Source organism: Aquarana catesbeiana, linkage group LG09 (assembly GCF_042186555.1).
Source record: "Aquarana catesbeiana isolate 2022-GZ linkage group LG09, ASM4218655v1, whole genome shotgun sequence".
NCBI lineage: Eukaryota > Metazoa > Chordata > Amphibia > Anura > Ranidae > Aquarana > Aquarana catesbeiana.
In genome coordinates this window covers 218,010,243-218,036,641 of record NC_133332.1, presented here as the reverse complement: position 1 = coordinate 218,036,641, position 26,399 = coordinate 218,010,243, and the positions used below count along the sequence as shown (strand labels likewise).

The following is a 26,399-nucleotide window of genomic DNA, read 5'->3' as shown; positions in this document are numbered from 1 at the left end:
CAATAGAACGTGAAAGTAATTATCTCCAAAGTGAGTCTCTCCAAAAGGGACACAAACAGCAAATAAAAGCCTGACAGAGGTTCTATTCCTATGCTAAAAGTTAGATCAATTTGAAGATCTTGGATTGCCCGTTTTAGTTACAGAACTTTCACCCCTAAAGGGAAGTTCCGCTTTTCCAACTCCTCCCCCCAACTTTTGGACCTTTTTGTTTTGGGGGGGGGGGAGACGGTGTAATAAGAACCTGGTTTTGAAGTTCACCCCCCATGCCTACAGCCTGTTGGGACATATCACAGGTCCTGGGTGGCTGCGGTACCAGTCACAGGGCGCAGCGTGGCTCACGCATGGCTGTGAAGGCACAAGGATTCATAGCTGGCATAGAGCCACTGTGGACCTGAAGAGTGATGAAGAACCAGCCCCGGTGAGGACAAAACTGGATTTCTGGACAGGTAGGAATCATTTTATTAAAAATCAGCAGCTACAGTATTTGTAATTTTTTTTAGGGGGAGGGGGACTGAAGAACCCTCTTTAAGGAATGATTGTGGGCGAAGAACTCTTACCTTTCTGCAAGAACCTTAAATCATTTTTAATATTAAGACTAACAAGTAGTGTGGAGTCAGCTACTTACATAGGGCTTTGGTGAGCCATGCTGGCTGATTGTAGTGTACAATGGCGACGCAAAGTGTGTTCAATGCAACCACGCACAGCACAAACCAGTAAAAGCTTTGTGCCTTAACCATGCGGCGAATGAAGAACCGGAACATCTTTTCCTTGCGGCGGAGGTAGGATGAGCTCTCGTTTTTTCCACTTTTCAAGCTTGACCGGGCAAAGGGGGATCCTGCAGATAGAAGGAATCATTACAGACAATCTCTTGGCAAGCAAGAAAAATACAGTTGAAATACATACAGTTTATGGGAGATGACGATCCCTCCTAACTATATGTAAATCTGTACAGTTAGTCCTGTGATAAAGGTACCCTGCCAGACAGCACAGCCAGGTGCCTGACTTTCACTGTAGCAGCAACAAAGCTTGGTCATGAAGCACACCTCCATTCCGCTGACTGGTGAAGTTGTGAGTTAAGAGCGAGGCTTGGTTGTCCTCGGCTCTGGCTTCCTGTGTTTCCCAGCTTCCATATGTGTTGATGCGTGACATCTTCCCACCCAGTGGGCAGGGTGGCGCCCCGCGTCACCACCTCAGGGTGGGGGGTGTCCTCTGGTATTAGTATAGCAACACACAGCATTGATGACCCACCTTGCTAAGTCCCGCCTGCTTTATTTGATTGGCCCTCTTTCAATCCCGGATTCCCTATTTAAACTCTGCAGCAGGTGCAGCCTAATTGTCACCATAGGTGCCCGGCTTGCTCCATGTGCTGTGCAGATCTGCCTCTGGTATGTAATGACAGAATTTTTAAATACTTCTTCCTTTGAGACTATCTGGCTTTGCCAGCCTTTGTTATTACCCTATACAATGCTGCTTTGCTTGCATTGATTTTTATGGGGCTTTCTTTACTTGCTATTACAAACTGGTAGCGAACAAGCTACAATAGACTGCCTGTTAGCAGCTACATCAGCACGGGTTCACAACACATCCTGCATGAGTGCACCAACAATCTTTTGAATCTGATCCTTCTCCCTATGTGAGCCATACGGAAAGGTAAAACTTCAATATTAATCTGAAATATGATATCTGTTTGCATGTCATTTTGATATGCACATATACTATATATATTCATGTATGCTTTTTTGGCTTTTATTATTAATTTGGCCACCTTTTTGCAGATTCCAGCCTACTGGACTCCCTCAGCTAACCTATTGCTTTGGCCCAACCGGGCCCACTGCGCCCCCTGTTGTGTGTTTTGTGAGAGACAGCTCTGCATCTTCATTTTTGCTTTTACTCTATCCAGCTGTGGCTATGCACATCACTCCATACAGCATGGTTAGTTACATTATTCTATGTGACTTGGATATTGTTGCATACTTATCATGTCATTTTAGAAGTATACTTACCTAATGGTTTACTTTGTAGAACATCTTCCTTCTTTCTACATAAGAGCATCCCTGAAGAAGATATATAATACTGCATTATTCGAAACGCGTCGGATGTCTCTGTAGTCCTTTTTTGCTATATGAAGGTTATGTTCAAACACTCATGCTGTAATCTCTGTATTCTGTTTCAAAGCGCAATGTTTTTAAACACTTTTTATTAATGTTTGATATAATAAAGATTTGTTAATTATTTTTCTATACAAGTTTGGAGCTCATCTGTCTGTATTGCTACTTTAAATAGTCCCATAAACAAGGAGGGTATTCCTTTTTCTTTGGACAATGAATGAGAAACATCACACTGGTGAGTCATTTGGTTTCTCTATTCCTGTCAGCTTTGTCCCTATCAGCACATGTGCACTACATAGAGCCTGATTGGCTCCCCTGAGAGCAGGGGAGTACAGAAAGTTGATATTAACACAGATTTAAGCAATTACCCTACTGTAATTTTAAATATATTTCGTTTTTAGGGAGTCACTTATTTTAACAAACCACAAGGCATTTCAGGTTTTGCTCCTACAAAAGCAATGAACAGTTACTCGAATGTTGGACTGCTAAGCAAATTTAAAAATGTTTTTTCACGACAACAGTAAAATTACACTCACATGGCCGATTATCACATCCTGTGTGAACACTTAATGGTGGCTGCATATTTTTGCCGCAAGAATATGCAGGGAATGCTAACTGCCCTTCTGAATGCAGCCTAAAGCCCCATACACGCGATCAGAAAATCCTACAAAAAATACCGCTTTTGAAGCATTCGTATGATAATCTGATCATTAGTACACAGCTTTCGTCCTATAATCTTCCGAAGGGACAAACGCGAAAATTTTTGTACCATATCGTACAATTTTTGTGTAATCAGTACAGTTTTCATCTGAAAATACAATACATATACATTATATCACTTCCGAAATGTTTATTCTGTCGTATGAGAATTTTTGTACTTTAGTAAACTATCCATTTTTGACATGGAGACTAGCATGCAAAAAAAACAGACAATCATTGGTCCCATAATCTCATTGTGCGTATTAGGCTTAAGGCTGCAAAATGTAGGCTAGGGCTACATTGGTTATTAGGAATGAGCCTAGGATGGTTTGCATCCTATTCCAAACCCACCAGAGCAATCACGCCAGGAAGTTGTACTTGGCCAATCATAAGCGCATGTATCTTGTATATGTGCAGCTGCAGGGCAGGGAATGCCTGGGCCACTTATGATTGACCAAGTACATTGCCTTGAAACAGTATTCATACCCCTTGAAATGTTCCATATTTTGTCATGTTACAACCAAAAATGTAAATGTACATGACAAAATGTGGAAAATTTCAAGGGGTATGAATACTTTTTCTAAGAACTGTACATTAACAGCTTCCTGGCGGACTCACTCCGGTGGATTTGAACTAAGATGCCAACATGCCTGAGCTCATCCCTACTGGTGATTTACATTTTTTGCTACTAGGAAATTTAAAGTAGAAATCTAAAGGCAAACCTTTTTTTTTCCATTTTGAATACAGTAAAGAAGGCTGTTTTTTTTTTGGGGGGGGGGGGGGGGGGTTGACATGTGTGTCCCATTGGGATTTCCCTTTACTTCCTGTCCCATATCCAAAACAAGAAGTGAGAGTAAATCCCTCCAAAGTGACCATCAAAAAAGGGCCCCAAGTAAGCTAGCAAAAGAAAAATTACAGTTTGGAGGCAATCTCTTCTTGTCCTAATTATTAGACTTTTCTTGTTATTTATTTTATTAAGGATCCTTTTTTTATTTTATATTTCCAAGCCCTCCAGGCAACTTTGATTTAGCAGGGCCATCCATGAATCTCGGAGGTAGCTTAGCTCCCTGAAGTTTTAACATTCTTGTAACTACCCTGTTTGGAGTCTGGTGGTCCTGTTAAAAGTCAAGTGATAAACGTGACTGAATCTGGGTCAGGTCACCTTTAGTTAAAAATTTCCATATTTAAGTCTGTTTTATGACTGATTGTCACCAGAACCTCATTGGAAGATTTTCCCTCTAATACTATTCTGTTGACAACTCCAAAGGAGTGACTTTCTTTATTTTCCTTCACTTTCAATGTTTTGCCTTTAGTTAGACTTTGACTATTTGCTGACAGTCACTTAAATAGGTAAGAGCTACACGGGATGTTTTTAGAAGGTCAATCTTGCTACTAAAACTGTTTTTAAGTTACTTGCTGTGTAACAAATGTCTGCTACAAAAAATGGAACACATGGCTCCCCTATAGAGCAGGTTACACAAGTAGAATGCAGTAGCACCTTGCAGTAATCAATTATGATCAACTGACAATGGTAAATTCTAGAGTCACATTATTTGATATAAAGACCACCACTAGAGAATGCCAGTATTAACTGCATTGCTTATTATACAGAGGACCAATATTTGGAGGGAGGGAGATCACACTGCTTCATATACAGATGACCACTAGAAAGAGGGAGCACAAATCACATTGCTTGATACACAGTAGAGCAAAGGAAAGCTAAAACACATTGCTTAATATATAAATCCAAAACTGGTTTAGAGGCACTCACGAGACTTGCTTAATATATAGATGACCGCTAGAGGTAGGGGTGCTGATCACACTGTTTATTATACAAATGATCACTGGAGCAAGGTATAGATAATCTAAGTTCTCAACATACAGATGACCACTAGAGGGGGTGAGAGATTAGTCACATTGCTTGCTATACAGATAGCCACTACTTGGAAGGAAAGGAAATCACAAAGCATGATATACAGATGACCACAAGAGGGTGTGTTCACAAGTGTGCACATGAAATGCATTAATGAAAATATGGAAGATTAGGCAAGTATAAATATGGGAGCATTGTCAAAACGTATTGTTCGGTAAAGGATACAATAATAATCACATTTTTGGGGGGAGGCAGTTTAACGTGGGCACTTGGTTTCCTGTGTGACATGCAATTTGGGGTTAGCCCCAAACAATTTTAAGACACCTGCTTTTTTTTTCAAAGGCATAAAAACAATGCGTGTAAATGTACACAAATCAAATTGATATTTACATGACCCCTTTTCACCTACTGTAATATATCAGGTAACAAGATAGTGTCTGTGTTTTATATATAAAAAAAATGCCGTCTATACCTTAACCACTTAAGGACCGGGCCTCTTTTTTTAGATGTGTTGTTTACAAGTTAAAAACAGTTTTTTTTGCTAGAAAATTACTTAGAACCCCCAAACATTATACATATTTTTTTCTAACACCCTAGAGAATAAAATGGCGGTCGTTGCAATACTTTCTGTCACACCGTATTTCCGCAGCAGTCTTACAAGCGCACTTTTTTTTTGAAAAAATACACTTTTTTAAATAAAAAAATAAGACAACAGTAAAGTTAGCCCAATTTTTTTATACTGTGAAAGATAATGTTACGCCGAGTAAATTGATACCCAACATGTCATGCTTCAAAATTGCGCCCGCTCGTGGAATGGCAGCAAACTTTTACCCTTAAAAATCTCCATAGGCGACATTTAAAAAATTCTACAGGTTGCATGTTTTGCGTTACAGAAGTCTAGGGCTAGAATTATTGCTCTTGCTGTACCGATCGCGGCAACACCACATGTGTGGTTTGAACACTGTTTTCGTATGCGGACGCTACTCATGTATGCGTACGCTTCTGCACGCGAGCTCAGCGGGACGGGGCACGGTTAAAATTTTTTTTTTTAATTTATTTTACCTTTTATTTTTACATTGTTTTTTAAAAAAAATTGTGTCACTTTTATTCCTATTACAAGGAATGTAACATCCCTTGTAATAGAAAAAAGCATGGCAGGACCTCTTAAATATGAGATCTGGGGTCAAAAAGACCTCAGATCTCATATTTATATTAAAAATGTAATACAAAAAAAAAAAATATTGTCATTTAAAAAAAGAAAAAAAAAAGTCCATTTAAGAGCTATGGGCGGAAGTGAGGTTTTGACGTCGCTTCCGCCACAGAAGTGTCATGGAGACAGGTGGGGGCCATCTTCCCCTCACTCGTCTCCATGCACAGCAATGGGAAGGATCCGATCGCCTCCGCTGCTGCTGACGGCTCGGGTAAGCGGCGGAGGGCACCGGATCACGGTGGGGGGGGGCCCTCTCCTGCCGCCGATAAAAGTGATCTCGCAGTGAATCCGCTGCAGAGATCACTTTTATCTTGTACGGGACCGCTGGCTGAACACGGGGATACCGGGGTTATGGCAGCTAGCTGCTGCCATAACAATGATATCCATCCTCAAAATAAGGACGTACATCGGCGTGCGGCAGTCCAGAAGTGGTTAATTCAGAGCGTCCCTCGGCGCTCACGTGACTGGCTGCCTGTCCCCTCTCTTGATTTAATTGCTACAGTGGGAGGGGTGGAGAATCCCCTCTGATGTCAGTCGGGAGGAGAGAGGCAGCCGGTCACATGAGCCGCTCTGAAATAAGGCATAAAGCACACACACAGGGGCACATAGCATTAGGAAACAGAGGATTGTATAAAAATGTAAACGTTTTTTTTAGCAGCAGGAGGAGAGGGGCGGGCACTGTCACGAGCTAACAGGCAAGGAGGGGGGAAGAGGAGGACACATGAGAGCTGTGGATGACGGAGACACGTAAACTGACCACAGTGATAGGGCTCAGCAGCCACGATAAACTGTGGGGGAGGGTAGAACCAGGCAGGATAAGCCAGGTATTTCAGGTGATACAAGAAGCCAAATTACACAGCACAAGCACTGTGCTGTATAACATGCTTTAAAGGAACAGGATCTTTTTTTTTTTTTTTTTTTCTTTTTTAGGGTTACAAACACTTTAAGAATTTGTTATTGAATATCTGACTGTAGAATGCAAAAAATCTTACCGAATCCTTAAAATGTTACCAAACCCAGGATCCTGCATTCACTATATCTGGTCTACCACAGTACACTGCTAAATAGCTTTTCTCATCAGCAGTATATAGCAATCTTGTGACTTCTATCATTGTCTGGTTAAAGCTTGTAGGAGGAGTTTTCATTCTCCCCTGATTGTCCTATAAGGCTGCAGGACCCCCTTACCCTCTGTCTGGACAGTGCTGATCACATGCACCCTCCCAAGAAAACAAAACTCTCTAGCAATACACACCAAACTGAGCATGTGCAGAGTGGCTCTGTCTTATCAGGAGATGGATTGGGGACAGTGGAAGATAGGGAGGATTAGAGAAGATGGGATCAAACAGCCTTTTTTGCACAATGCGGAGGATTAACCCCTTAGGTTCCACAGTGAATATAACAAGCATGCTTTACTGCATATATAGACTGATTTTACTGTTGTGGATTTAGAAACACTTTAAGTATGCTCTGGATCCTAGCGGCACCATGTCTGGATGTAGTGAAACCTCTAAGGCATTTAACAGGAGTTCATCCATTTTCTTTGGTTCAGTGCGCTGACTTGTGAAAAAAAAAATCATTGTAAACAGATGGTCTTCTCACTTTTTTATTTCCTGGTCTTTTTTTTTTTTTAATAAAACATTTTTCCTTAGCCTGAATGTCTCTCTAGATGTGATAAATCTTATAAGATGAAAGGATCGGTTACTTCTACATCGTCATTATAATGGATGTGTCTTTCCTTATCACATTAGCAGTGGCTATATAATACGCAATCAGCCAGTAACGTTGTTAACCACAGGCCCAATCGAAGGTGTCCTTAAATCCGGGGAGACACTTCCCACCTTAATTATACATTGCCTGTCCAGAGTTCATTATTCATGAGTCTGGCTGCTGGAGCAGAAACTCCGGTACACACTGAGGCTACAACAACAGGAAGGAATAAGGGGATTTTGCCATGTCCAATGTCTGTGTATGACTCAACAAACAGAAGGCTCTCCTCGAATCATTTCTCTACCAGTTCTTTGTTTCTATGTCAAAAAACCGAACACCATACATTACCTATCTATGTATTCAGGGGAAAGAGGAGCCTTTTATGGGGTCTAGGTCTACATTTTAAATAATTTTAGATCATAAATATTGGGTCAAGGCAGGTACTTTTGTGGCCGTCCAAATAGACACTCAGGCAGGATGGATTGAATAGACAGATAAAATACATAATTCATACAAAATCCTAAATATTTTACTGGGACTGTATGCCATACATTAACATTCTGTATGCATTCAGGGGAAAGTGCAGCCTTTTGTTGGGTCTAGTTCTACATTTTAGATCACAAATATTGGGTCCAGGTATGTACTTTTGTTGAAGTCCAAATAGACACACAAATACGATGGATGGATGGATTGGATAGACTGATAAAACCCATAATTCATACAAAATCCTGAATATTCTACAGGACTTGTATACTATAGACATTATCCATCTATATATTTGAGGAAAGGGGAGCCCCTGTAGAGCCTTTTGTGGGGGTCTAGGTCTACATTTCATATCATGAATATTGGTTCAAGACAGGTAGACTTGTGAAGGACCAGACAGACAGGACCGATAGATAGATAAATACACATAATTCATACTAAAACTACTTTTTGATGGTACATGTCAAAAATCAGAAATGTTATATTATGATATCTAGGTGCTTTACCTGCTTTGTTCCTGCATGACCTATTATTTCAGTTTATCAGAATGTGATGGGGATGTGGGATGGGGGAGATGGCACAGACATCTAGAATGAGGGCTCTTGGTACTGAAGGTCTGCTCACCTGTGTACGGCGTGCAATTTTAAAACCACATGAATTTTTACAACCCAGGCTTATTGATATAGTACTTTTTGTATTAACAATAAAAAGGGCCCTTAAAACATGCAAAGGATTTTAGCCACGCTCTACGTATACATTCTCTCGCGTTTCACAAAAATTAACCAGGGACTGAAGTAACCTGTTATGCACAATTCCTGTGCAAGCACCAGTGGAAAAGGCTTATGGGGGAGAGGGTTGAGCTGAACCCATGAAAGTCTAGCAAGGAAAGGGTTAAAGCAGGAGTCTCCGTCCGCCTCCAGGAACTAAACGATCGATGAGGCATTGATTGGTGAGTGGGGGGGGCTGGAGCGGCTGGCACAGTCTATCGTAATCCATCTGTAATGGACCCTGGATTCATGTCATTATGACCGGCAAGCTGGCCGAAGCGTCGTGCACAAGGGTTGTGCGGGCATCTTGGACTCAGCTTCTTCTGATGTTCCTGCAAAGAGCTTTCTCTCCACCGGCAGTGAGTACAGATTCAGTGGGTGTCTCTTTGCTGAATAAACAGCCGCCTTAACCTCACGCTTCCCATCGCTCGTGACTTCACAGTCCTCAGCCACTCTCTGCTGTCAACAGTTTCATACAGTAAAGAATATCGGATATGTTACTCAGGATAAGCCTTCTCTTACATAAAGGGGGATTCCATTATTAGATGATTTCCATTCTTACTGCTTTCAAACACTACTGATGCAGCTAACTAGAAAATAACATTTAGATCAAATGTATCTTACCCAAACCATGTTTTTGCTATTTTTGGATAGTGTATCCAGGAGTCTCAAACTGGGCCACATTAGCATTATGGTTGCCCTCAAAGGGCTGGTTGTATCCTCCATGGTGTTTTATCTGAGCAGTCTCCAATAAAGTTTTTTGTGCATGATACCAGTGGTGTTGCAACCCTCCTTTTCAACTGGCATAGAATTGTACTATTCTCATAATAATTATAAGTAGATGTCCACAGCACCCCACCCCCTTTATATCATTTTCCCATTGCCCCCCTCAGGGCCACTGATAGGCCAGTACAACCGGCCCTGTTGTACCGAGCCCGGCGTTCTCAGCTCAGCAGGGGGGGCCCTAGCAGCCTCAGGGACAGCGCAGAATAAAAAAACAAACAATTTGGCTTTCTAAAGTACACCCCCGCTCAGCCGTTCCTACTAGCTTAGGGGGGTGTATTATTGTTATCTTCCGGGCCCCTCCTCTCTGATGATGTGGGAGTGGAAGGACTTTTTTCTCAGTTTCGGACACATATGCTGTGCATTCCGCGCCCGCTCAACTGCTTAAAGTCCTGGCCGCCGGCCTGCCGCTGTGGCTGCCTGTTTCCTTCCTTGGAGTGATCTTCCTCCGCTCAGCTCCCCATTCAGTCAGTAGTCGGCCCGAGAGAGATGGAAATCGGGAGGCTGTGAGGCGGGCAGCTGACAGGGTCCAGAAGCCGAAGAGGAAGCTGGAATTTGTGGCTACTGCTGGGGGTGGGTGAAAGATATAATGCAGTGCACTGTACTGTATACATTCCTACAATGTCACCATCCATATCACACAGGCAGCAGAGGTTCTCTGTCACAGTGTGTCACAGAACATGGCTGTTGGGTGCCGATTTTATTAACTTATTGGTCATAAGTAAACAAGGTCAGCACACAACAGCCATGATCTGTGACAAACTGACAGTTTCAGCCATGATAGAACACTTTCTGACTGCTGCCTGTGTGTTCTGTTGCAATGTGTTATCAGAGCTTCTTTCACATAGGGCAGAATCCATTTGTTCAGTGGGGGATCTGTCCACTGATCCCCCACTGAGCGGAGTGAGCAGATGACAGGTCCGTGTCCACTCCGCTTATGCAGAGCGGACAATATGATCCGCTAGATGGAGGGGAACGGATCCCTTTCTGTTTTGTTTAGCGGATCGGTTTGGAGGTAGGCGGGTGTAAATGAACACAAGTCTGTTTATCAGTCTATAGTAGTGAATGGAAGGTCAGATCAGGTCCACCTGAAAAATGGACAGCCGGACTTTATCAGACTTGTCATGTGAACCCACCCCAACCTTTTGCCTTTAACAGCTTGCCGCCCGCCCCCAGTACATTTACTGCATCAGGGTGGGACGGGCAGACTGGATCACATACATGTACTTCATCCAGCCTGTTCCTGCACTTTGTTTCAAGGCAGGATCTGGGGAGGGGCCATGGGCAGGGTTGAGGGTGGGACTGAAGGGGGTCTTATCAGGTAGGTTGTATGGGGCCCCATGATTTCTATCAGCAACCCTGCCCCCACCATCAGAAGTCAAGACCCCCCACCATCCCTTACATCACAGTGCATCCCCCTTGGCTAGTGTTGCTGCCAGGAAGATGCTGGGGGCAGAGCTGGGAAGCAGAAAGTGCAGGGTCTGGAGGAGGCCTGGAGTGAGCTGCTGGAGTCTGCTGAATGCTGAGACCAAAGGAGGTGGAGATGAGGGGGTGTTGTGGCTGCACAGAGAGGCGCAGGATCTGTCCTCCTCTCTGCAGCCAACTGCTCAGATGGGGGGGGGGGGGGGGGGCAGAGACGAGCCTCTCTGTTCTGCACGGAGAAGCACAGGATCTGGCAGAGGAGTTCTGTCTTCCCCTCTGCTGCCGACTGCTGAGACCAGGTGGAGTGGAGTAGGGTGCTGCAGCAGGAGAGGTGCAAGGGCCACATGAAACAGCCTCATTGGCCGGATTTGGCTTGCGGGCCTTGTGTTTGACACGTGGTGTAAGGTAAGGGTTGATTGTAGCCCCTGTTAAGTTTTTTTGTTCTGCCCGTTTCCTATTGGAGAGTAGATCCTTTTACTTCTTTTACGTCACAGACGGAAGTATAAAGGGTTGTTTCACACGGGCTTCAGATTGCATAAGTGCAGTATAAATAGGAGGATTTTCCAACGCTTTTTGCAAGCTTCAAGTAGCTTTCTCTAAGCGTTTAAAGCACCCTTCAGCCCGTTTGGAAGTATCATTCACTGATTTTAAAGGGAGTGCTGATTGTCGCTTTAAGTTGCTAGCAGGCTTTAAGTAGTGCTGAAGACTGCTGGCAGCTGGATTAAAGTTGCAATCAGCACTCCCATTAGGATCGTTTTTCAACATTTAAAGCTGGAGCTGAATGATACTTTAATAGCTTGCTGAAAGCTCTGCAAATGCTCTTATACTTTATACTGTACAAGCTGAAGCCTGCGTGAAACAGGCCAAAGAGATCTCCAAAGTAAAGGGAAATCACCTCTGGTTGCTGTAGCAGGTGTCCCCATTGGAAGATTTTCTCTCCCCTCCTGTTTTAGTGTAAACTGTTAGATTTCCCATCACTTTCTAACCAGATGGCAATGGTCAGCAGGATAAACAGAGAGGACAGGGTAAGCAATAATAACCTGACAGTGTTTCTAATGCCTAGTACACATAATGAGAAAATCGGATGAAAAATACCGCTTTTGGTGTGATCATTGGATAATCTGATCGTTGATACGCAGCTTTTGAGAGTTCATGCTAAATTATCCGAAGGGACAAGCACGAAAGTTTTTCTTGTATGATCACAGAACGATTTTCTTTAGTCAGTACAGTATTCGTCCATAAAAAATTGAGGCTCGGAAATGAAAGAATATATTACGATACAATACAATAGTATTCTTTCTTACGAGAATTTTCCTAACTCTAGTTACCTATTTGTTTTTGATATGAGACTAGCATGCAAAAAAAAAAAAAAAATTTGTCCGATATTCTCATTGTTTGTACCAGGCTTAACACTTCCACACTCCATCCAAAACTATACAAAGTTTTTGGCTTTAGATAGTTTGGATACACGCTGGCATGCCAGCGTGACATTGGGGGTTGTGATATGCAGCACCCCCATATTAGGCATTATCCCTCGGTGGGCCAGGCACCCAGGGTTCTTCCCGCCACACCATGGACACCACGCCTAACTTTGGTCTATGGCTTTCACCTCCCAACAATAGGTATGTTATGCCTCACACAAGTCACCTCTCAGTTCTATTTTCTTCTAACCCTCTTTTCAGTTTCCCATTTTTACTTCATGGCACTCTCTATCACTTTCCTTCACTCTCCTTATTCCTTTCTCTCTTTTTTTCCTTTTCCATTTTCTCTTTTTTCTCTGGTTGCTTCATCTTCACCACCAGGTGTGCATCTGCTTTTATAACATCTCACTCATGTTCATGGGTCACATTGGCCATGTGGCCATCCTCAATACACATCAGGATCACTTTATGGATACATATCCACCATGGATGCTGTCTTTTTTGGTTGTTGTCGCTATGCATGCCCCCATAGTTCCCAGAGATGACGCCCTCGGTTGACTTGTGGTTTCCAGCACTATACCATCAGCACACATATGTTTTTGTAAGTAATATGTAGTAGGGGGGTCGTCCCCTATTTTTATACTGCTTTAATGCTTGACCTTTATAGATCATCTAGACATGTATAATTTTCTTTATTATAGATAGATACTATGGGCTTGCTCCTGAAGAGTGATTAAAAGTCACAAAACGCGTTGAGCTAACAGCTGCCATATTCTATACCAATCATGTGTTGACACAGACTTTTATACCATGTGAAAAACTTTTTGCCATCATGGTTAATATTTTTTTACTAACAATGATAGGGAGTAGCAAGGTTATAGGCTGTGTAGATATTATGTAACATGTGTATATGTACATAAATTAAATTTTATTGGATGATAAATTATTATGTTATGTTTTTGAAATCATTATAAGGATTATTGTTATGAAAAAGTGCCCTAAAATTTGATATAAATATTATATATATGTATATGAACTAATAAATATTCTTATATCCGTCAATTAATTTGTTTACCACAGTGTGCTTCATAATAAATCCCAATTACTCGCCTTTTGTTCACAGTTTAGATACAGTTTTATTAAAGCGCATTGATCATTAAATTAAGATCATGCTTCCCCTTCTCAGTTTGCTCCCTGAAACTGATAAACAGCAGGAGAAGCAGAAAACACCCCAGAATCTGCAGCTCCATAGCAGGCAACCATAGGACTAGATGCCTTGGCACCTGGTCATCTAAACTCTGCTGATGGGTAGGAAAAGATTTCAGATTGGCTGATAGTCCCCGTCAGCAAAAATCATGCGATCAAATACAGATGAAAGTCATTTTTTCCTATTAGAGTATGTATGGGAAGGAATTATAGAGAACCTAACTTTAAAGACAGGTCTGCTTTATGGGTAGCCGATCATTTCTTTTATCCCTTTAAATATAATAGCTAAAAAGTACAGGATAGGAATAGGCACCACAAAGTGCTGGCAGCTGATTCTTTTATTTAAATCCTCTCTCATTGGCGGAGCAAGCCACAGTTGTGACCGCAGATCCAGGAAAGGCCGATCCATAAGGGCGCAGGGGCGCCGCCGCCCTAGTTTGCATGCGGTGCGCCAGACTCATAGGTTTCTATGAGTTTTCTGTTCAAGCCACATGATTAGAGCCCGAGGCTCTAATTGGCTTGAAAAAGGTTGGGAACGGGGCACAGTAGTGCGCCCCGAACCCACCCACTTGTGACATTAGCAAATCAATATTTGCTATTGTCTTCCGGCTGGGAGGCGGATCAGCTTGGCTGGGAGAAGCCGAGGCGCCACGACCATGAAGGGGTGCGTGCGGACCTGGGGGGGTGTGTGTGTGTTTGCCACCCCCCCCAAAAAGTTTAGCACCAGCCGCCACTATTCTGATCCAACTCAGAGCTTTGGCCTATCCTCCATCAGAACACTTCATTGATCAGTAAAGTTATCTTGTATTGTGGGTTTGCAGGGGAAGTAACGGCTTTGCAATGCAATAGAAATTGAGGTGCAGTTACAGTTTAATTGAGGTGCAATTTATAGTCCAACACCGAACATGCAACTACAGGAGCAATTGTCTGCACGCTGGAAAAAACAACCACAGGGACCCACTCCACCACTTTTAAAAGCCTGGTAACACTGATTCTGCCCCTTACCACCAGATGCCCATCTGTTGAGCTTTTTCCCCTGGCAAAAATGGTGCCACCCACTATTGCCAAGAAGAGGAGGGTAGACACCAGCACCTAGAATACTATGTGTAATCGCTGAGTGTATGAACATCCACTACCCTTATTTGGAAAAAGGTGACAGGTTCCCTTTACACTAGTATCTCATATGCAATAACAAGATATAAGATGAATTACAATCCAGAGAGCCATTTATATTGTTATTGGCTCTTCTGTGGAAGTTAATGAGCTCAGGGCTGCAAACTGCTTAATAGCATCAGGGAGAGGATTGCTTGTACTATAACTAATTAAAGGGAAACCTGTACATAGTGCTACATTATATGCTGAATACATTGCTTGCCATTGCTGACCTGTGCTTTTGCAAGTGTTAGTGGTCTGGCTGTCAAGCTGATCCACTGGTTGCAGTACCTGTGGAGTCACTGACCAGGTGTGAGGATTAGGAGTTTGCGTACTTGTTCCCTGTTAGTGATTAAGAAAGTACTGCAGCTACCGACAGCAAAGCAAAAAACAGTTTTTCTTTAAAGTGTATCTAACCCCAAAACCAAAAATATGGATATATTGCAGCTTACCAGTCCTTATCCACTTCAACTCCGTAAGACTTTACCCCCTTCATGAGCAGGCCATTTTTTGCCATTCAGCACTGCACTATTTCTATTTTAACTGGCGAATGTACGGTCATGCAACGCTGTACCCAAACTAAATTTATATCTTTTTTTTTTTTACACAAATAGAGCTTTCTTTTGGTGGTATTTGATCACCACTGGGTTTTTCTTTTTTTAAGTTTTTGCAATATAAATAAAAAAAGGCTGAATATATTGAAAAAAAACCCCAAAAAACAATATTTTTTACTTTCTGCTATAAGACATATTCAATAAAAAATTATTGACTGACTAACTGCCACTGACATCACCAGTGATATTAACACAGTGGTCAGTGATAATACTATACACTGTCATCAGTGATAATACTATACACTGTCACTGTACTAATGACACTGGCTGGGAAGGGGTTAACATCTAGGGCAATCAAGGGGTTAAATATGTGCCTAATTATGTGTAATGTGTGTACAGTGTGTTGCTCTTACTAACTGATCTCTCAGTTTCTCATCCCAAGGATGAGAAACTGACAGGCTGTACCCTTCATACAGAGCTCTGTGTTGTTTACCAACACATGAGCTCTGGGTTGTGATTGCACACAGCCACTAAGCAGGTTGCGGCCATGAATCATTGCCTGGGACTTGCTGACAGGCGGGTGGAGGGCGCAATGCACATGCCCTAAACCCAGAAGTAGGCAGCAACGTATGGTACATTGTTTTGCCTACAGTGGCTGCTCCCCTGGAGTACACTCCATTGGAGGAGCAGGGGAAGGAGGAGACGGAGTTTTGGGACCCCTGTGGTTGTATGTATGCTTATGGGCCCTTGCACCCTGACCTGAGAGGAAATATTCCAATGTAATATGTTAAATAAACTGTTGAACCATGATATGATTACTCAAAAGTCTTTATTTCATTTGGATGGCATTTATTGAAAGTTTATATTGATAGCTCCTGATGAAGAGGACTTTGTCCGAGAAACGTGTTGAGCTGTAAAGACCACTATGCATAACCATTATAGTATTGAGATCGACTGGTTTTATAAAACAGTATTCTATTAGTCTATTGTAAATATGGACTATGAACCATACATTGTATAATTTTAGTAAACTTGAATAAATGTTATATTTTACCACAAAATGTGCTGTGCCTTAAAAGTCCCATGCCTATGCTATTAATTTAGTTTCGACGTACCCATAAGTTCGGTCCCCTTCACACTGATACGTTATTTCCTGCGTTTTTACTCTGCAAAAAAATGCAAGAAAAATGTTTCCCTTTAAACCCTATGGGACTTTTCACACCAATGAGCTGTGGGTACGGTGTGTTTTGAAAAGTCCTACATGCTGCATCTTTGGTGCAGTGTTGAAAACTGAACCAAAAACGCAGCTTCCTATTAAAATTAATGGAAATTGATGCAAAATTGTGGTAAAATCGCAGTAAAAACACACCGCAATTACCTTTTTTGGTGCATTTTTGAGTCACATGTCCATTTTTCACAGGTGCAGACAACCCAAAAAACGCACCAGAAAACGCATACACGGTTTTATCGCGATTTTGTTACAGAGCAGTGTGAAAGGGCCCTAACTGGGGAAGCCATTTGGCTGTGGAATAAGGGTGGTAGACATAGGTTTTCAGACATGGCCAGCATCTCACATCGATCAGTACTGTAGCTTTAGGAGTGGCACAGTGGTAGTACTAGGGACCTCATTGGGCTCCTGAGCTGACGGCTAAGCACCACTGGGCTGAACAGATGTCTCCGTGAAAGGTCACCCAGAATTATTCTACAGGCAGTGTGTGTTTCCTATTAAATTTAGAGTGAAATTTATTAATTTTTTACCACATTGAAAATTGTATCCTGATAATAGTTTTCCTGTAATAGTATGCAGTTACTCAAATCTGGGCTGTAATTATTCTGGCATTAATTTGAGTTCTCAGCGTGAGAATTCTATCTCCGTGAATAGTAAGATAGATTAAAATGGATTAAATGTTGATCAGGATTGATTAAAATGGATGTGTGAAAGCTTTTCCTCTAGACTGGAGCTGTCATTTAAAGGAAGACTGTTGTAGTAAAATGAAACAGTACCCAGAGCTGTTTTCTCCCATCACCCAGCCAATACTGCTATGACAAACAGGGACGTAGCTGTAAAGAGGATGCAAGGGATCTGCAGTGCTGACATAAATATATTTTTAATTATATCAACAACAATCCCTGGCTCTGCTGGCCATCGTTGGTTGTATAACGTTAAACATTACCACCTTGCCTTACAGTGGACAGACACAGAGGTAATCCATAATAACAAAACTCCACTCGCAGACCCACTTCACATGCAAACGACTGCTGGGTCAGATTCACACCTTAATTCCTACAGGTTCCCTGGCCTTGCAGACAGCAGTAATATAATATGAATGTCTGAAATCTATATTTATAGCTTCCTCTCCCAGCTGAGAGACGTGCTGTTTGGAGCCACCTTGTCAGTTCTGGAAGTTGCTGATGCTTATGTTCCACCCTGAAGCCTGACAGGCTCAACTGGACTTCCACCAAGAACTCTGCTTCAGCTAGCCACATGCCTAGAGAGCTCTGCAGCCTTGCGGTGGTCCTATGGAGGTCTATATGGGTATTTGACAAGCCTTGATCCACTTTTAACTAGTGAGTCCTTTTTTTTGTCTTTTATATTTTTTTAATACACCTAGATGGAGGCGCCCTTTTGTGTATGTTTTTTATATGTGCATTAGGATCTTAAGACTTATGCCCCTTACACACGGTCGGACTTTGTTCGGACATTCCGACAACAAAATCCTAGGATTTTTTCCAACGGATGTTGGCTCAAACTTGTCTTGCATACACACGGTCACACAAAGTTGTCGGAAAATCCGATCGTTCTAAACGCAGTGACGTAAAACACGTACGTCGGGACTATAAACGGGGCAGTGGCCAATAGCTTTCATCTCTTTATTTATTCTGAGCATGCGTGGCACTTTGTCCGTCGGATTTGTGTACACACGATCGGAATTTCCGGATTTTGTTGTCGGAAAATTTTATATCCTGCTCTCAAACTTTGTGTGTCGGAAAATCCGATCGAAAATGTGTGATGGAGCCTACACACAGTCGGAATTTCCGACAACAAGGTCCTATCACACATTTTCCGTCGGAAAATCCGACCGTGTGTACGGGGCATTAATCTGAGACAAGCTGCATCCACTTCACCTAGTGTTCCCTATCACTCTCCTGGCCATCTTATGTGCCCCGTTAAATGATGGTTGGGTTCCAGTAAGCGCAATAGATTATTCATTGTCTTGGGCATCATGACAGGTGTCACAGAAGCTGCAAAGCTATAGTAGTGAATAGCGGTGTCACCCTGCTGCCTATGCAGTGAAGCAGAGTTGGGCAAATCGGATTTTTAGACATGTGCACAACAAAAAAAATTTGTTTTGTTTCGTTACGTTTCCGTTGATTCGTAACGTTTCGTAATTTCATAAGACGCGAGTTTTCATATTTGGACTCATATTTTCGTAACAGTTAGATTTTCTTTGATATGAAATGATTCCCAATTCCGTTTTGATTAGAAATTCATAATTTTGTTAGATAATAATTTTCATTTTTTCGCTACACTACTCGTAATTTAGTAATTGTTACTTTTGTGAGATTGCCTTTTTCGTTGATTCGTACTTTCGTAGGAAATAAAGAATAATAATCCTAGGCTTGCTTTTCTAATAAGTCCTGTACTTACTCCAGTCCACTCCCTCAGTCCCGAGACCTGACTCAGTCTCCTCCTCAACTGAATCTAAAAAGATTCAGGAATGCAGTGTGATTCAGACACAAAAGGCATAAACTGATTGGCTAAGGATATTAAGTAAGATACATCACTCACTAATACACTGCCCATTCAAAAGAATGATTCGAGAACACGAAATTGCGAACATACGAAATTACGAACATACATATTTAGATACACTTACAATGTCCATTCAAAAGAATGATTCGAGAACACGAAGAAACGAAATTACGAACACATGAATGAAAATACGAACATACGAAATTATGAACAAAGGATTGAAAATAGGAAATGTAAATCATTCGTTATAGATGTCATATTTTCTTTCTATTACTGTTTCGGAGTCTCGAATTTTCGTAAGTTTGCCATTTCGTAAGTTCGTATTTTCGCGTTTGTTATTTTGCTTATTCGTAATTTCATAATTTTGGTTCTTTCAGCTATTCGGATGTTAGATTTTCGTACAAATTTGTTAGTAGTCATACATTCGGATCAATTCAATTAGTTACGAACCACATCGCACATGTCTACTGATTTTGATGAATCTATGAAGTGAAGCGAGAGTCGGGTGAATCTTAGCAGTAAAGCAGAGTCAGGTGAATCGTAAAGCTGGCCGAAATGGATTCCAAATATTTTTGCAGGTAAAGCTTTTTAGCTATTACATTTGTATAACTAGTTATTTAGCCAGAAGTTAACTTTAACGTGTGACCACATTTATCCCTGCCACCTTCTCTTTAGGTAATACATTAAGCATGACATTAGATGACCTACCAGGGCTCGGGAACTCAGAACATTCATCTTGAGAATGTTACTAAAACAGTAACCACAGGCTGACCGCAGGCTGGAAAACTCACCTACAGAGCAGATATCGTTAAAGTGATCCTCGCCCTCCTCTGCGTGGATGAGATCGTTTTTACTTTTCTTAATGGTAGCTCGTTTCAGCACTAGGAGGAAGAGGAGAAGATATATTATTCATTACATTGCAGCATGTAACAACGTAACTGTTTCCTGTGTGCGGATGCATCGGGCCATGGAAGTAACAAGCAAGACTCGGACTGTGTGCATCTCTGCGCTGAGCAGAAAATTAAAAGTGACTGGTGGGATTAAAACACCTCATAAGATGGAAAACTGTTTAAATGACCTGTCAATCATACAGGACTGACAGCCATGTCTTCCGCAAGCTATCATGGCAGACAAACGCTCGTCCATGATACAAACTTGAAAATAAATAAATAAATAAAAAAGCTTCCACTCCTGTATATTGAGTAGTTAAAAAAAAATCTATCCCTGCCTAGGAGCAATTAGATATGCAGCTATTCACCAAACAGACTAAAGCCGCGTACACACGAACGGATTTTCCGACAGGAAATGTGTGATGACAGGCTGTTGGCGGAAAATCCGACCGTTTGTATGCTCCATCGGACAATTGTTGTCGGATTTTCCGCGGACAAATGTTGGATGACAGGCTTTAAAATTTTCCGCAGACAAATGTCTGTTGTCAGATTTTCCGAGCGTGTGTACACAAGTCCGTCGGACAAAAGTCCAAAGTACAAACACGCATGCTCGGAAGCAAGGATGAGCCAGAAGCGGTCGGTCTTGTAAACTAGCGTTCATAATGGAGAATTAACATTCGTGACGTGGCAAATTATGAAATCTTGAAATGCAGCGCACATTCTCTTCTTCTTTAATGGGATAATAATGAAGCTGCTTTGCTGGTGATACTGATGGAGTTAAGGCAAATGTACTTTAAAAGGCTTTTATTTTCTAGTGATATCAAGAATAATATTATTATGCTTTTTTTTTTTTTTTTTTTTTTTGGGCAAGTTACCACAACACCATTATTCTGTGGTTTTTAAGATCAAAGATACAACTATGTTGGTGTCCCTTGTCAATTTTACATTGTATTTTTTAAAATGTAACTGCCTACTCCCAAACTGTCATTTGAAGTAAAACACACAGCCATGTATTATTCTACGCAATGTTTTTAATGTGCATTAAAAAAAAATAAAATAAAATAAAATTAGACATGCTATCTGCGAATAGAACTTAACCAAAAAGTGCATTCTATGCATCCAAAAATATAGAAAATATACCAAATCAAATCATTATTCAACCAAAAAAATAAAATAAAGGCCACATGCATGTGTCCTGCTTCTAAATATAGGGGGTCAACAATGCCAAGAGTTGGTGAAAGCAGGGATCCGTCATCCGGAGATAATTCCGAAAATCATCCGGATTATTCTCCTGGAGCTCCCACAGCAAAAGCATATGAAATAATTGGTCGTGATTAATAAAGCAACCAATTTTTGGTCCAAGAAATCCTCCTCCCCCTGTTCCTGGACTGGGTCATAGCAATAACTCCAAGGCCAATAATAAATAATACGTTATCTCCTCCGATTCCGCAACATGGCTGATTGAACGGCCGTTCAGAAACTAACTGAAAAGCACGAAATGAAAAGCGCAAAATGAAAAGCGCTAAATGAAAAGTGCAAATTAACACTCGCCAAACTTCTGCTAACACGAAATTGGCAGAAGGAGCCAAAAGGGTGGCGCTAAAGAGCTGAAAAAACACGTATTACGTCATTACCTTCGTGTTTGTTGTCCGACAATTCCTTGCCATTTGTATGCAAGACAAAATCCAGGCACAAGCCTTCGGACAAAAGTCCGAGGTTTTGTCTGCGGAAAATCTGACCGTGTGTACGAGGCTTTATGGGCGTTTCTACAATGAATAAAAGTTTGAAATGGAGAATGGCAATATGTAAGTGCTCATTACACCAGGTGTATTATTTGTTAGGCAATTTCCAAAGCAGTTAAAGCCCCCGTTTACATCGTGCCAATTTGACATGCGAAATGTCACATCGCATGACAAGTCGGAGCCTATTCCTGGCAATGGCACGTCCAAATCGGAGCAACACCAACTTTGTGGCACCGCACCGATTCTCAAAAGTAGTTCCTGCACTACTTTTGGCGACTTCGGGGGGCAATTTCAATAGACATCTGTGCCTAAACCCGCACAGATGTCTTTCAAATTGCCCCCAAATTTGCACTGAAATGCGGGTTTGAAATCGTGCAAGTTCAGCTGAACTTTCAAACTCGCCCTCAGTATGAACAAGGGTAAAGTGATACTAAAGTCTAGGGGCTTTTTGTTTAAAAATAACAAACATGTTATACTTACCTGCTCTGTGTAATGGTTTTGCACAGAGCAGCCCATATCCTCCTCTTCTCGCATCCCTTGCCGGAGCTCCTGGCCCCTCCCTCATGCCGAGTGCGCCTACAGAAAGCAGCTTGTTCCCCAGCCCAGCCGCTGCTCTGTGTGTCCATTCAGACACAGAGCCATGGCTCAGCCCCACCCCTCTCTCTCTACACTGGCTCACTGACTTTGATTGACAGCAGTGGGAGCCAATGGCGCCTGCTGTGTCTCAGCCAATCAGGAGTGAGAGACCTAGACAGCCGAGGCTCTCATGCAACATCACTGGATCGAGATGGGCTCAGGTAAGTATTAGGGGGACTGAATGGGGCTGCTGCACACAAAAGGTTTTTTATCTGAATGTATTATGATAGAAAAAACCTTCTGCCCTTACAACCACTTTAAAAGTTTAAATGAAATTTTGCTTGTTCAGACAGTCGTCTAAATACCGGCCCTTTAGCCCTTTGTGCGGGAGCAGAACTTTATATATAGCAAGTTCTCCTGCTTATATACAGTATTTGAAGGCTTCCTTCTTCCGCTGTCAATTGTTAGGGAAGCAGCACTTCTCATGACATCTTTAACAAAATATGGTCATGTCTATATTTGGTCAATGACATCACCCAGGAGTATGTGGCCTGGTATGCACTCCTTTCTGTCCCGCCATTCTGCATGCACAGATAAGGGTCTGGTGTGAATTCTTGGGGGGGGACCCTATGCTTTTATTTTCTAGATTTTTGTATCGGGTCTTTCCTAAAAAATCCATACCAAACTGTCATTAAGTATAAGAGCTTAGTATGTGTTTTGGAGTTAACCCCACACCATTTTATTTTTTTTGTGGGGGTCCCTGATTAACATTTATGCCAGACCCTCATCGATATAGTCTGGTATATATTAAGAGAATTCCAAACAGAAGTGAAGAGGCCGAAGCTGTCATTTGCCGGAAATTTAAACAGCATTATTTTTTCTTTTGTAAAAGTCAGTTTTGCTGTAGTAGGTTGTATACATCGAACAGATGCCCCACTACACAGTCAGGACATCCTCCAGGAATGCTTTTTAACCTGTTCCCTACTGCGGCTTAGCCAAAAGACAGCTACAGTGCGGCTCTCATTGGGCATGCTCTCTGACAGCGGTGTCCTTTGGACACAGCTGATCACAGATCAGGGTAAAGGGCCAATCACAGCGACCCTTTACCATGTGATCAGCTGTGTCCAAGGCAGCTGGTCACATGTAAACAGATTTGCCATTTATCTGCATTCCTTTCCTTACACGCTGTCTCTGCGTGAGGAAAGGAGAGACGATAACCAGCAAGTCTGACAGGGCACAGTGAGTTGTTGTTTAAACTGATTATCAGTGCAGCTCATCAGTGCCACCAACAGTGGCTATCAGTGCCGCCTATGAGTACAGCCTTGACAGTGCCGCCTCATTAGTGCCCATCAGTGCAGTCTCATCAGTGCCCATCAGGGAAGAAGAAAAATGACTTATTCGCAAAATTTTATAACAGAAACTAAGAAACTTTTCGGTCTTTTTTTGTTTGTTTAGCAAAAAAATAAAAAAACCAGCAGTGATTAAATACCACCAAAACAAAGCTCTGTCTGTCTCAAAAAATGATAAACATTTTATCTGGGTACAGTCAGGGCGTTTTTTCAGCTGGAACTTGGTGGAACTCAGTTCCACCACCTTTGGCTCAGGCCCCTTGCTCCCTGCTCACAACTATCACTTGTAAACACAAAGGTCTGACTTTCTGTGTTTGTAAGTGCAGTATGGGGACAAGGGAGATGCAGGTGCCTGGGGTGCAGTGCAGATGCTGACACCACCACTGGATGATCTCCCAGTAAGTGAGAGAGGCGGAGCCACCTACAGTGAGAGGGGAGGTACTAGAGAAGAAGAGGGGTGAAAGTGAGATGTGGATGGGGGATGCAGAGGTAAGCAGTTGTGGAAGAAAGCTGAACTCTGCACTGTATGCAGCACACCCCTGAACGCTGCACTCTGTATGTAGCGCGCCCCTGAACTCTGCATGTAGCGCGCCCCTAAACTCTGCATGTAGCGCGCCCCTAAACTCTGCATGTAGCGCGCCCCTAAACTCTGCATGTAGCGCGCCCCTAAACTCTGCATGTAGCGCGCCCCTAAACTCTGCATGTAGCGCGCCCCTAAACTCTGCATGTAGCGCGCCCCTAAACTCTGCATGTAGCGCGCCCCTAAACTCTGCATGTAGCGCGCCCCTAAACTCTGCATGTAGCGCGCCCCTAAACTCTGCATGTAGCGCGCCCCTGAACTCTGCATGTAGCGCGCCCCTGAACTCTGCATGTAGCGCGCCCCTGAACTCTGCATGTAGCGCGCCCCTGAACTCTGCATGTAGCGCGCCCCTGAACTCTGCATGTAGCGCGCCCCTGAACTCTGCATGCAGCGCGCCCCTGAACTCTGCATGCAGCGCGCCCCTGAACTCTGCATGCAGCGCGCCCCTGAACTCTGCATGCAGCGCGCCCCTGAACTCTGCATGCAGCGCGCCCCTGAACTCTGCATGCAGCGCGCCCCTGAACTCTGCATGCAGCGCGCCCCTGAACTCTGCATGCAGCGCGCCCCTGAACTCTGCATGCAGCGCGCCCCTGAACTCTGCATGCAGCGTGCCCCTGAACTCTGCATGCAGAGCACTCCTGAACTCTGCATGCAGAGCACCCCTGAACTCTGCATGCAGCGCACCCCTGAACTCTGCATGCAGCGCACCCCTGAACTCTGCATGCAGCGCACCCCTGAACTCTGCATGCAGCGCACCCCTGAACTCTGCATGCAGCGCACCCCTGAACTCTGCATGTAGCGCACCCCTGAACTCTGCATGTAGCGCACCCCTGAACTCTGCATGTAGCGCACCCCTGAACTCTGCATGTAGAGCACCCCTGAGCTCTGCACTCTGTGTGTAACCCCACCAAACTCTGCACTCTGTACAAATTGCACTCCTGGCATTTAATGCCCCTTTAAGACACTCCCACTGTGAGTGAAATTTGACCATACCCACTATTTGATGTGTTTTGGAGGGTGTGGGTGTTGGGGTAAGGGGTTTTTGCGGGGTCCTGGTTGAGTTCCTGCACCTATTTTCTGAGAAAAAAAGCCCTGGGTACAGTGTTGCATAACTGCGCAATTGTCATTTAAAGTGTGAAGGCACTGAAAGCTGAAAATTGGCCTGGGCAGGATGGGGGTACAAGTGCCCAGGATTGAAGTGGTTAAAGGAACTATGGAATGTTATTGTTGCCCTTTAAACATTATTAAAATCGTTGCTCCCTGCCAAACCTAATTATTTACATTTTTTTGCTTTGGTTCACGTTCCACAGCCCCAATATCATTTGTTTGGCAATCCTTTGCCTATTAGCCTAGAAGATTGCATTATTGGTTTTTAACATTCAGCTCCCGTTGATTTTAATGGGGTTCAGACTCGGCAACTGTACTTCATTGTTGTTCACTGAACCTGTCTCGAACTGAACTCAGGCATGTTCAGCTCATCCCTAATTGGCAGTACTACGGTGATCAGCACAATCTTCTGGGTCCTGTACTTTTGTGGCTTCCCCTCTGCATACTGACCACAGGGGGTCACTCACTCAATCAGAGAATGCCTTGTATTAGTTGAAAAAATTCAAGGTGTTCCATGAATAGTGGCAGTGCAGAGCCAATGACCCCCTGTGGTCAGTGTGTACATGGCACAGGACCCGGACGATTGATGCAATCATTGTAGTGCCCACAGGTTTGAGATATGCATGGTTACATTGTGCCAAGCTGTACCAATGTAACTATGCAATAAAAATCATACCTGGAGTTCAGTTTTAATGAAATCAAATCACTTAATTTTTGAGAAAAAAAAAAAAAACCTTCACCAAAAATAACTAATTGAAGTGGAACTATGGACAAAATAAAAAACGGACAGCCTGTCAGTAGCATTAACATGGCAGATTTTGGTTATTCAGAGCCCCCCTTTAACATATTTTTATTGTTGATTCTGGGGGTAAATGTGTATTATTTGTTATTATTCCATTTTCATTTATTTTTGTATAGATCTATGGCCTTGTACTAAAAAATGTGCACTGTAGCACTTATTTATAGGGGTATCTGCACTCACAGTTTTCTCTTAGTCCCCCTGCAAAGTCCCATAA

The 26,399-nt window shown here is 42.7% G+C and overlaps 1 protein-coding gene across 10 annotated transcripts in view; it reads right to left on the bottom strand.

Annotated features, from left to right (window-relative positions):
* CACNA1B (calcium voltage-gated channel subunit alpha1 B) overlaps positions 1 to 26,399 on the bottom strand; it is a 404,014-nt gene that overhangs the window by 146,766 nt on the left and 230,849 nt on the right. For 8 of the 10 annotated variants that reach the window (XM_073599719.1, XM_073599724.1, XM_073599718.1 and 5 more), the window contains exons 9-11: positions 19,931 to 20,020; positions 2,004 to 2,054; positions 626 to 835 (exon numbers count right to left, since the gene is read on the bottom strand). In XM_073599719.1, the coding sequence (XP_073455820.1) occupies positions 626 to 835; positions 2,004 to 2,054; positions 19,931 to 20,020 (351 nt within the window). The remainder of the gene's footprint in view (positions 1 to 625; positions 836 to 2,003; positions 2,055 to 19,930; positions 20,021 to 26,399) is intronic. The other 2 variants (XM_073599725.1, XM_073599728.1) reach the window with 1 other exon arrangement.